The 12,897-nt window shown below is 49.5% G+C and overlaps 1 protein-coding gene across 1 annotated transcript in view; it reads right to left on the reverse strand.

The window, feature by feature from the left end:
- Positions 1-534: 534 nt before the first annotated feature.
- The window catches only part of LOC147097659 (dedicator of cytokinesis protein 7-like), a 169,192-nt gene continuing 156,829 nt past the window's right edge, over positions 535-12,897 (reverse strand). The window contains 4 exon segments of the mRNA XM_085971655.1: positions 535-4,708; positions 6,728-6,895; positions 7,856-7,962; positions 12,158-12,301. Of these exon segments, the coding sequence (XP_085827781.1) occupies positions 4,666-4,708; positions 6,728-6,895; positions 7,856-7,962; positions 12,158-12,301 (462 nt within the window). The 3' untranslated portion in view covers positions 535-4,665.

Genomic DNA, 12,897 nt, shown 5'->3' on the forward strand with positions numbered 1-12,897 from the left:
AAAATAGATCAGAAATATTAGCGTTACACTCTGCGCAAGTTGTGCCTGAAGCTGGAGCTTGCTCGTCTACCCTCACCTGACCATGTCATCAATAAAAAGGTGACAGGAAGCAGCCTCAGTGGCTGAACTGTAGCCTTGTCTCACTGGTGATTTCCAGGGATGGGTGATGAAGCGTTGTTGATGCCATCTATCCATGTTTGTAGCTGGACCGCCCCTTCTGACATGAATCAGTCATTCATGAAAGACTTATGAAATAATACTGAGCAGCCTGCGGGTGGTGCTGTCCAGGGACAGTATAAATACTCGGGCACGGGCCCAGCTTGCGCAGGACATTCTTAACAGGAACTAGTGAAGGACACAACTAGACCTCCATGTTGTAAAACAGTTGATTAAAGCCTTGTTTAACGCTTAGACCAAGTGCCGAGTAGTTTTCTTGCGTCACCTTCTTTCTGACCAAGAATCGTTGGGTTTGGTGAAGGGCAGGGAAGCGTGGGGAAAACTTAAAAAAAAAATAACCACCACCAGAGCGACAGAGAAGCTTGGCCTTTTCTTTATTGATTTACACAGATTATTACAAGTTGAAAAGAAAAATCCATTTCAAAGACATGACGTAACCTCCTCCCCCACCCTTTTCCTGAATCAACAACACCCCCTCCCAAAAAAAAGTGCAAAGGTAGTCTAGGAAAAAAACGCTGAGCCAACACACCAACCTGAGAAAAGCAGGTTGAAGATGGGAGGGCAACACAATGGGACTCGAGAACTCCCAGCAATCGGTGCTTTGGAGCTGGCCTGTGGGGCCCTTTCCACTTTGACTGAGGGTGCTCGGGTTCCACAGTATCGTTAGAGCTTCATCAACAGTGCGGAATAAAGGAACCCCACCCCCCAACCCCCGGTACACCAAGATCTACATCCCACAAGAGACTTTCAGTCAGTCAATTAAAAAAAATCTAATATTTATAACACCGATAATAGCGAGCGAGGTCTGGCTCCAGTAAAATACCCTTGTAGTGTTCTCAATCAGCGGGGGCCTTCTTATTCCCGACTACTAGACGATAATATAGCAACCGGAGGCACGCTTACATCCAGGAGACACTGCAAAGAATGCCGATCCCCGTATCCTAGCTGTCAGTAAAGGAAAAAAAAACACAGAAACTGCTGGAAATACACAGCAGGTTAGTTAGCACTGGAAAGTGTAATAACCCTGCTACCCTCCCCCCCCCGGCCCCCGACACTTCGCGCTCAGTGTCTCCCCCCGATTCTCTGGTAAGGTGCCCGGGGACACACTCATGTGAAAGACGCCCTATTAGTGCACATCACTCTTGTTAACCGACCTGCTGTGCGTTCCCAGAATTTTCTTATTTCAGATTTTTAATATTTGCAGTTTTTAAAATATATGTCAAGTCAGTGGTGGATTTATGACAACAGTCCCACGATGTTGCTGGTCCTTGTGTGAGGTATGTTACTTACCGACATATATGGCATTCTAATATAAACTGCACAATCAAAAATTATATTGCTAATATGGACTTAGAGACGCTGAGTGCTGTGTGCACCGCAGGAGTGTCACCTTGTGAGAATCACATCAGTGCAGCCGTGCTTGTGGTATAACTGATCAGAATCCACAATAAGAGATGGGCACAGGACTGTACCATTCCCGGGGCTTCTCTGGCCTCTAACAACCTCTGACCAGCAAAGCAGAAAGGCTCTATTCTCACTTGACAAGTCTGGAAAAGGTGCGTGTTCTCCAGTCTCCTTCCTGCTGCTACAATGGTTCGACGGATGGAAATTCCTCCTCCCCGGCTCATGACTGTCCTCTTAATGCTGGTCCCTTTGTTTGGTCCCAATCTGTTTTGGTTTGGAGGGCTCAGTCATTAAGCCTAGGTCGCGAGTTGAATCAGCCTGGGTGGCGGTAGGAGCCACGACAACTGGTCTCTGAGCAGAAGCTCAGCAAGGGGAATGCCACTCACTCCTGGTCACTATCCAGCAGCACCTGTTGAAAATTGTGCGCGCGTGTGGGGGAACTGGCAGGAGAGGACAGCAGCAGAGTCAGCAGTGGTGATTCGTACAGCTCAAGAATGCACCAGCACTCGCTGTGGACGCTCACACAAGAATAATGACAATTCTGGTGATGCACCCGAGGGCTGCCGGCATCTATTCCGTCATCTGCCTGGCTGCTTGGAGGTTTATGAACACAGCACGAATAGACTTCCCCTCCTGGCAGGGAGGCTAAGGCTAGGGAATCGTGAGCACAAACCAGTACAAGTCTGACAAATCTGAGAATCGAACAGCCACAACAGCTGGATTGGGACTAGAGTTCCCCCCCTTTGGGGGCAGTGGGGAACGCGGGGGAAACCAACCCTAGCCTAAGTAACCGCCTAATAAAAGCCCTGGTTACTGGAATTTATAAAGTTAGTGTGTCAGGCCCAATCAATCGTCAATAAACATGCTCTGTGTAAAATATCCCATTATATCTTTAAATAATTCTGAATAAATAAGAACAAATCATAAAAAAAAAGAAACAGGTCTGAGTAAAGATTACAATCACCTAGTTCAAAATGACACAGCAGGATTAGGCTTTAATATAAGACATGACAGTCAGATTGGACGCTGCACTCCAAGGACAATGACACTCGGGACTGAATGGAAACACGGTGGCTTTATCCAGCATTGTCTCCTTGATCGACATCAAACATTGAATGGGGATGGAAAGGAAGTTTCTTCCATCTTGAACCAAACCCTGGTTACGGCAAGTGATGGGAGGAGCCAGTGTAAAAAGAAAAAAACACAATAAAAGCCTGGGGTTCGCCTGCCTCATAGTCAAGAGACTCAGAGAGTGCAGTGGAAAGTCAATTTGATCTCTTTTAAATTAAAGAAACAATACCAGACATACAGAACGCACAATAATTTAACGCCAATAACAATGTGGAAGAGGATGCCCAGCTTGCAGGGTTTCAGTCTTAAAACATGGTAGTGAATGGGAGGGTTTAGCCTACTGAAGTGATCCGGTACAGAGCAACGCACTTGTTTGGAGTTACCCGTGTCTCAGCAGAGATGCTTCTGTAAGGATCAAGGCGAGTTGCCATGTTAGTGCAGGCACAGCATTAACCCTCCGACGCCTTTAGAACATTGCAGTTGGGTCCTTGTTGAGTCAGTTTAGCCCCTGAATACAGACACGGGGATTAAACATCATTTACAGCAAGACCATCACGTTCTTGATAGAAATATTCTTTAAAAACTTTAAACAGCATTAACTTCACATTATCTGTAAATCCTGATCAACGCTCTAGCACTGCACTAATGTCTTCTCTGTTCCGAAGTGACAATTTTTAAAAGACAATTTACACAGAAACAAGGATAGTCCTGCAGAAGAAGCCAACAACCTCAAAAACCCCCAATGTCATCGGTGGCAGATCTATATATTCTCTTTCCCCTTTAGGACCCACTGATCCACCTCTGTCATCAGCAGGACTTCCATTTAGATGAGGTTGCTGCTTGGCGCCCCCTCTGCCCAACGAATGCACTGCCATCACAAACCTTGCAGCTCAGGCAGATCTTCAAAAACCGGGCTAGTGGGTCCGTATGTGTCAGTTGCGGTTGGCAGGTGAGGGCCTGAGTGGATGTGTCGGGCTCTCGCTAGTCATCAGGTGCTACAATAAGCAGTTCCATCACCCTGATGACCAACAACGCCATCAAAAAAATACCCTGAAGAAGGGCAACGGTGCAAGAACCGAACGGATAAAACATGACAAAACCCCTCCCATCAGGAGACAGCTGTAGTGATGCCATTCTTGGGAGGCTGCTTCAGAATCTATCGGAAACGTCCAGCTAGTTACTTAGTGGTTCTTAAAAGGTCATTAATACATAAAACATGTGCACATCGGAAATAGTAATTCAGTAATAAATTACAAAACAGCTATTGCTTGACTAATGGCGGCGATTGGTAGGCACCAGAGTGGAGCAGTCTGTTTTGCATGCCGGTGGCATTTGGTTCTGTGACCAATACTGACAGAGGACGTGTTACATCACACGCTGCCGACTTAAGCCAGTGCTACAACGCATCCATTCCGTATTTCAAAAGATACTTTTATGACAAGAAATCAAAAAATACTCCCCATCAACGATCAGTGCCCGCCTCTTCACAAATTGGCACGTGCCAAACCTTTCCGGTGGTTGCCGGCGGCTACTAGTGCCAGAGTGCGCCATATAATACTGTACAGGGCACAAGTGCATAGGATAGGGAAAGGACAATAAATCAGACAAAGACAGCCCCTCGTCTGCATCTGGCTGGAGACACTGGTACGATGAGATGAGTATTTAAAAAAAAATGTCTGGGTTATTAAAAGGCAATTAAATCTCGACAACGAGTGGAGTGAAGTCATGAGCCACGCAAGAACATCTCACACAGATCAAGAAGCCCGGCTCACGCGGACTACGATCCCTATTTGGAAAACAGTCTCCCGTGACTGGATCGCGAAGGTAAAGCTACGGCCACACCTGGCTTGGATTCGGTGATCACCTGCCTTATGTCGGACGGGTCCTGAAGAGGAGGCTTTAAAGATAGCAGACCCCGAGTCCCTGGGCTTGTCCCTGCTACATGGTCCTCCTTCATACCAGCTCCTTCATACACAAGAAAACAAAAAAAAAAGCAAGGCATCCGCCAGGTCTTTAGACTTCCACTTTACGCAGACTCGATCTGCTGAATGAATTCCTGAAACAAAAGCAGAGACAAGGTTTCAGGGCTTTGGGGAATGTTACAGGCAACTAACGCAGCACTGCATTTCCCAAGTAGTCCTTTGGCCTGCTATTTAATCCCCACCTCTCCTGAAGATGTGGACTCCCTGCTGTGGTACAGCAGCTCTCCAGTGCCTCGTCAAATTGCCATTCTTCATGTGTGATTCAAGACTGTGAGTGTCAGAAGAACATCAGAATTAGGAGCAGGAGTAGGCCACACGGCCCCTCGAGCCTGCTCCGCCATTCAATACGATCACTGCTGATCTTCTACCTCAACTCCGCTATCCTGCCTTATTCCCACATCACTCGATTCCCTTCGTGTCCAAAAGTGTAAGTAGGCTATGCAACCGTGTAGGGCATCACAGCTGACGCACACCACGCATACAAAAAGCCCCAGCACACACACACACACCCTGCTGCAGGAATCATTGGATAGTGATCAGCAGCTGCAATTCTGGCTGATTTCCCCCCTGGCCTAGCCTGAGGGTTTCCAATGGCCAACCTGCTTGAGATGGCCTAACTCAGCAAGGCTGGGACTGGCAGCTCTCAATGATACGCCAGCTTCACCGACTGAGCCATCAGCAGAGCTTACAGCAGTTCTTCATAAATGTTCTTCTCTTCTGACTTTTAACAAAAAGAGCATACGTGGCAACGACACAAGGGAGATTAATGCAAGATAAAATGCAGAGGATGCAATAAATTAATCTGACATATTAGCCAATACAGTCCACAGAACAAGTCACCTACTGATCCCATCCAGAAACAGGGAGGGGGGGGGAGGGAGGGGCGGGTGGGCGAGAGGAAAAAGAGTGCACAATAGAGGTGGGAGGGGAAAAGAACATGAGAGACGAGGGGAGAGAGAGCAGACAAGAGAGGTGGGGTGTGAGGCGAGCGAGCTAGAGGGGTAGATCATCATAGATCATAGAAAGTTACAGCACGGAAGGCGGCCATTTCGGCCCATCATATCCGTGCCGGCCAACAAAGAGCTATCCAGCCTAATCCCACTTCCCAGCTCTTGGTCCGTAGCCCTGCAGGTTACAGCATCCCAAGTGCACATCCAAGTACTTTTTAAATGTGGTTAGGGTTCCTGCCTCTACCACCCTTTCAGGCAGTGAGTTCCAGACCCCCACAACCCTCTGGGTGAAGAAATTTCCCCTCAAATCCCCTCTAAACCTTCCACCAATTACTTTAAATCTGTGCCCCCTGGTTTTTGACCCCTCTGCTAAGGGAAATAGGTCCTTTCTATCTAGGCCCCTCATAATTTTATACACCTCAATAAGGTCTCCCCTCAGCCTTCTCTGTTCCAAGGAAAACAGACCCAGCCTATCCAGTCTTTCCTCATAGCTAAGATTCTCTACTCCCGGCAACATCCACGTAAATCTCCTCTATACCCTCTCTAGTGCAATCACATCTTTCCTGTAATGTGACCAGAACTGCACGCAGTACTCTAGCTGAGGCCTAACGAGTGTTTTATACAGTTGAAGCATGACCCCCCTGGTTCTTGTATTCTAGAGGGGTAGGAGGGCAGAGCGTGGGAGAGAAGAGGAGAGTGAGCGACAGAGATGGGAGGAGAGATGATACTGAGGTAGGAAGGAAGAGAGCACAAGTGAGAGAGAGAGGTAGGAGAGAAGAGCGAAGGTTGGGGGATGAGTGGGTTGGGGAGGCAGGGAGAGGGAGGAAAAAAAAAGAAAAATCAATCCCTGGAGCTGAGTAAGAGGTGGGAAAGTGAGCGAGAGGGATGGGGAGAGCGAGTGAGGGGAGCGGGGCGAGCACGCGAGAGGTTAAGTGAGTAAGGGAGCGGGAGGGGAGACTGAGCGAGAAGAGGGTTTAAAAAAATTAAAACATTCGACCCTGGAGTTGACAGTGAGAGAGAGGGAGAGAAAAAAGACCGATCCATGGACTGAGTGAAACCCAAGTCTCAGAGGCGGAACACAATTTGAACTAACTCAGTGTAGCCCTGCTCTCAATCCCCGAGAGCTGTACGAGGACACCTTACCGGTGGCTTGAGCTGGGTATAAGACACTTGTATAACTGGGGGATCTTCCTGTTGATCATTGGCTGCAGAGATTCCTTCAGTCGGTGATAGTTACGCTCCAGCTCTCTGTGGTACTCCTTCTGGTCTGCTCCAATCAGAGTCTTGTTCTTGCGCAAGGCATCCTCACATCTACAGATTAAACACTGGTTACACAGGTGCATTCATGTGAACGGTAGGTTGTGGTTATGTCACTGGGCTAGTAATCCAGAGGCCTGGACTAATGATCCAGAGACCGGAGTTCAAGTCCCACCACAGCAGCTGGGAAATTTAAATTCAGTTAATTAAATAAATCTGGAATAAAAAGCTAGTATCAGTAATGGTGACCATGAAACTATCTGATTGTTGTAAAAACCCATCAGGTTCACAAATGTCCTTCAGGGAAGGAAATCTGCCGTCCTTACCCGGTCTGGCCGATATGTGACTCCAGAGCCTCAGCAACGTGGTTGACTCTTAACTGCCCTCTGAAATGGCCTAGCAAGCCACTCAGTTGTTACCTTCACCGGAGGGACTGCAGCGGTTCAAGAAGTCGGCTCACCGCCATCTTCTCAAGGGCAATTAGGGATGGGCAATAAATGCCGGCCTTGCCAGCGATGCCCACATCCCAGGAACGAATAAAAAAGTGAAACTTCTCACCATCATACAGGCCACCTTTCGTGGTACCAAGTGCCGTTTGACATTATGAGACAGCTGGCACCAGGAGACATAGTGACTGGTTCGTAGTTCCTGGCCTGCACTTCCTGCTGGGCGAGTTCCTGGTCTGGGCTACATTATGGTGATAGAGTGGAGGTCACACACTACCTCCCGTCGAGGAAGACTGGCCACCCCCGAGAATTAGCAGCCACTGTCCTCCTTCAATCTGCATTCACCAGTCTGAGGCCGACCTACGGCTGGTGTGGCATGAGGAGCTGGTTCGTTGCCCACTGTCTCAGCCGCAGGATGGTGTGCATTGTGCGGAGTTTAAGGGAAAGGTTTAAAAGGGGCAGGTCACGATGCGGCTGGGGGTTTGTGCTGTTAAGGAAGTTGCGAGCTGTAATGCAAAGTTAATCCTTTGTTGACTGGTACATTGTAGACATGAAGATACTGACATACCGCTTCATGAAGTCTTTGAAACAGAGGCGTAGCTTGTTGTGATGTCGGAAGAGCTTGGGGTCGTCTGGAATGTCTGCCAGGAAAACTTGGGCCACTTCCAAAGGTCCCTGGGAAAGTTCCAGACAGAAAACAGGATCATTTCAATGGCACATCTGTTACAAACTCCACAAACCCAGAGACTGCTGGTCGCTTTTAACCATGTGCTGGTTTGACATAATGTCACAGCCCGGGGGTGAAGGTTTACACAGAGTTAGAAGAAAAATGGGGGCGGTGCTAAGAATATATAGGCTACAGTTTATACAATTCACGGTTTAATCCCGTCCCACTTCCTCTTGTGAATACACTGACTCTTTCTGGAGCATGGCCGCAGATATCAGCTGCTCTCCCTGCAGCTTGTCCAAGTGACTGTTCTTCATATGTGAGACTAGCTAGTGCGTGCCTGGAGGATTTGAGACTGTGGAGGGCATCATTGCAAAGCCCAATCCTGCGCTCATCCAACATCCACATGCAGACACTGGACAGTAGCAGGAACCCTAGTAAATAACTTTTCCACTCCCTCCCACACCACCCCCAGAGGCTGTAAGGCCAATTCTAGAGCATCTACTCCGCCCTGTCCGAGACTGCTCAGTACCAAAAGGGACAGTGCGCTTTATCTACTTTGCCGTTCGTGCCTCATCTTGCAAGGGCCGACAGTCCTACTAAAAGGTGCACCGTACACACAAATTAGACAGGAAAGCAACACTGGTTATAGAATCCAACTGGGATTTTACTTATGTTTCCAGAAGCCCCACCAGTAGAACTAATCCCCTTTCTCCCCCCCACCCCCAATACAGAGGTTATTGGGGACTGCCTGAAGGAAGCCCGACAGGGTGGAGGTCACACACTACCTCACGGTGAGGAAGGAAGACCGGCCACCCCCTAATTAGGAGACATATTCCAGACTGTCCCAGCCTCACTGCTGAAGGAGGAAGTGAGGCCCGGAGCTCCCCAGCCCAAGGTCTTGTGAGCAGTGGTGGGAGAACTATCGGAAATCCCTTCGGTCCAAGGGGGAAGTAGGCAGCAGGAGCGAGCAGAGAGACAAGGGCCGTGACCTGAGCTGATTGATGAGGGGAAGCAAAATCCACGCAGCCCAGGCTGAAGGTGGAAGGGTTAACCCAGGCCGCAGGAGAAGTGACCCTGATCTCCCGGGCTGAAGGTGGAAGGGTTAACCCAGGCCGCAGGAGAAGTGACCCTGATCTCCTGGGCTGAAGGTGGAAGGGTTAACCCAGGCCGCAGGAGAAGTGACCCTGATCTCCTGGGCTGAAGGTGGAAGGGTTAAACCAGGCCGCAGGAGAAGTGACCCCGATCTCCTGGGCTGAAGGTGGAAGGGTTAAACCAGGCAGCAGGAGAAGTGACCCTGATCTCCTGGGCTGAAGGTGGAAGGGTTAACCCAGGCAGCAGGAGAAGTGACCCTGATCTCCTGGGCTGAAGGTGGAAGGGTTAAACCAGGCCGCAGGAGAAGTGACCCTGATCTCCTGGGCTGAAGGTGGAAGGGTTAACCCAGGCCGCAGGAGAAGTGACCCTGATCTCCTGGGCTGAAGGTGGAAGGGTTAACCCAGGCCGCAGGAGAAGTGACCCTGATCTCCTGGGCTGAAGGTGGAAGGGTTAACCCAGGCCGCAGGAGAGGTGACCCCGATCTCCTGGGCTGAAGGTGGAAGGGTTAACCCAGGCCGCAGGAGATGTGACCCTGATCTCCCGGGCTGAAGGTGGAAGGGTTAACCCAGGCCGCAGGAGATGTGACCCTGATCTCCTGGGCTGAAGGTGGAAGGGTTAACCCAGGCAGCAGGAGAAGTGACCCTGATCTCCTGGGCTGAAGGTGGAAGGGTTAACCCAGGCCGCAGGAGAAGTGACCCTGATCTCCTGGGCTGAAGGTGGAAGGGTTAACCCAGGCCGCAGGAGAGGTGACCCTGATCTCCTGGGCTGAAGGTGGAAGGGTTAACCCAGGCCGCAGGAGATGTGACCCTGATCTCCTGGGCTGAAGGTGGAAGGGTTAACCCAGGCCGCAGGAGAGGTGACCCTGATCTCCTGGGCTGAAGGTGGAAGGGTTAACCCAGGCCGCAGGAGATGTGACCCCGATCTCCTGGGCTGAAGGTGGAAGGGTTAACCCAGGCAGCAGGAGAAGTGACCCTGATCTCCTGGGCTGAAGGTGGAAGGGTTAACCCAGGCCGCAGGAGAGGTGACCCCGATCTCCTGGGCTGAAGGTGGAAGGGTTAACCCAGGCCGCAGGAGAAGTGACCCTGATCTCCTGGGCTGAAGGTGGAAGGGTTAACCCAGGCAGCAGGAGAAGTGACCCTGATCTCCTGGGCTGAAGGTGGAAGGGGTGACCCCGATCTCCTGGGCTGAAGGTGGAAGGGTTAACCCAGACCGCAGGAGAGGTGACCCCGATCTCCTGGGCTGAAGGTGGAAGGGTTAACCCAGGCCGCAGGAGAAGTGACCCTGACCTCCTGGGCTGAAGGTGGAAGGGTTAACCCAGGCAGCAGGAGAAGTGACCCTGATCTCCTGGGCTGAAGGTGGAAGGGTTAACCCAGGCCGCAGGAGAGGTGACCCTGATCTCCTGGGCTGAAGGTGGAAGGGTTAACCCAGGCAGCAGGAGAAGTGACCCTGATCTCCTGGGCTGAAGGTGGAAGGGTTAACCCAGGCCGCAGGAGAGGTGACCCCGATCTCCTGGGCTGAAGGTGGAAGGGTTAACCCAGGCCGCAGGAGAGGTGACCCCGATCCCCTGGGCTGTAGGTGGAAGGGTTAACCCAGGCAGCAGGAGGAGTGACCCGGATCTCCTGGGCTGAAGGTGGAAGGGTTAACCCAGGCCGCAGGAGAGGTGACCCCGATCTCCTGGGCTGAAGGTGGAAGGGTTAACCCAGGCAGCAGAAGACTGAAAGTGGAAGGTAGTGGCAGGGTATCAGAGGAAAAATACAAGAGCAAAACCCAGAGGTCTGACATTACTACAATAATTATACGTTATATATTGTTAGAAACTGCTGGGAAAAATATGAGGAGTGCAGAGAGTTTGTGCAAACAGCAATAGTTCTCCAGGCATTCTGCCGAAAAAAGCTTAAGGCACCAGCAGACTGCAGAGGTGTTCTGGAACCACACGAAAGGTTAATCAGGAACAGTGCTGCGTAATCCTTCCAAACATAAACCCCTCAGTCAGTGTTGATCATCCAGGAGTGTTGTTGGTTTTGCATTGTGGTGTATGATTAAAGACTTGCAGGGACTATTTATGCACCATTTCGTGGTTTTGTGCCAACTGCCTATACAGGTGTAGCAGTCACATGCACCGAGTTTATGGGATGCACCCTCTGCCAAAAAACTGAAGGTGCTCATCTCTGAAAAATGTTCCATTGCACACATCATCATCCACACCTCAGGCACTGCCAGAATATAAAGAGCACACAGACACTGTACTCGAATATAAAGAGCACGCAGACACTGTACCCAAATATAAAGAGCACGCAGACACTGTACCCGAATATAAACACCACACAGACACTGTACCCGAATATAAAGAGCACACAGACACTGTACCCGAATATAAAGAGCACACAGACACTGTACCCGAATATAAAAAGCACGCAGACACTGTACCCGAATATAAAGAGCACGCAGACACTGTACCCGAATATAAAGAGCACACAGACACTGTACCCGAATATAAAGAGCACGCAGACACTGTACCCGAATATAAAGAGCACGCAGACACTGTACCCGAATATAAAGAGCACGCAGACACTGTACCCGAATATAAAGAGCACACAGACACTGTACCCGAATATAAAGAGCACGCAGACACTGCACCCAAATATAAAGAGCACACAGACACTGTACCCAAATATAAAGAGCGTACAGACACTGTACCCGAATATAAAGAGCACGCAGACACTGTGCCCGAATATAAAGAGCACGCAGACACTGTACCCAAATATAAAGAGCGTACACACACACTGTACCCGAATATAAAGAGCACGCAGACACTGTACCCGAATATAAAGAGCACGCAGACACTGTACCCGAATATAAATACACATTGTACCCGAATATAAAGAGCACGAAGAGACTGTACCCGAATATAAAGAGCACACAGACACTGTACCCAAATATAAACCACAGACACTGTACCCAAATATAAAGAGCACGCAGACACTGTACCCGAATATAAAGAGCACGCAGACACTGTACCCGAATATAAAGAGCACACAGACACTGTGCCCAAATATAAAGAGCACGCAGACACTGTACCCGAATATAAAGAGTGTACAGGTACTTTACCTGGTTGACAGTGGTTCCCACACTTCCCTGTAATACCATCTGCAACATCTTGGCATCAGCTGGATCCTGGTGTGTAGCAAAAGCCAACTCCTGGGTCTTCTTTTGCATATCCTCGATGGCTACTTCAATCGGGATTAATATAATCTGAAAATACAGGAAGGAGAATATAAGAACACACACCACATCCTTTCTCCAGGCACATATTGAATGGTTTCTTGTATTCTCCACCTCAATGACTTCCCTCAGTAACCCATTGCATAGTTCGAATACCCTTTATCACATGATAGATGTGGATGAGGAAGGCCATTCCACCCAAGTGTCACAGACTTCCCTTCTTGCTCCTAGCTTCCTCATTTATAAACTCGTGTCCCTTTCACCACAGTGAACAATTCATCTGGGCCAGTTATTCATAATCTTGAGGTTATTGCCGTGATGTTCAGCAGGGGTAACACTCTGAGGGTAATGGCAACAATCTGGAGCTCCAGCAGGAATAACACTGCGGGTGACGTTGGCAACCTGTGACAAGGATGGCCAGTGCCAAGGGGTCAGTCAGTCACACTGTGACAAGGATGCATTTTGGTATTGGTGAAGGGCTAGCTACAGAGCTGCACTATTGTGGAGTCAGTCAGAACCCAAATAGTCGATCAGGCAATTTGTGAAAACAGATAAGACTGGGTCAAGAAATTTCCTATCAATATATTCAAGTCGAGTATCAGTCACCAGGAATGCTGTCGAGATGT

Source organism: Somniosus microcephalus, chromosome 31 (assembly GCF_052327205.1).
Source record: "Somniosus microcephalus isolate GS21.2 chromosome 31, FLI_Smic_1.0, whole genome shotgun sequence".
NCBI lineage: Eukaryota > Metazoa > Chordata > Chondrichthyes > Squaliformes > Somniosidae > Somniosus > Somniosus microcephalus.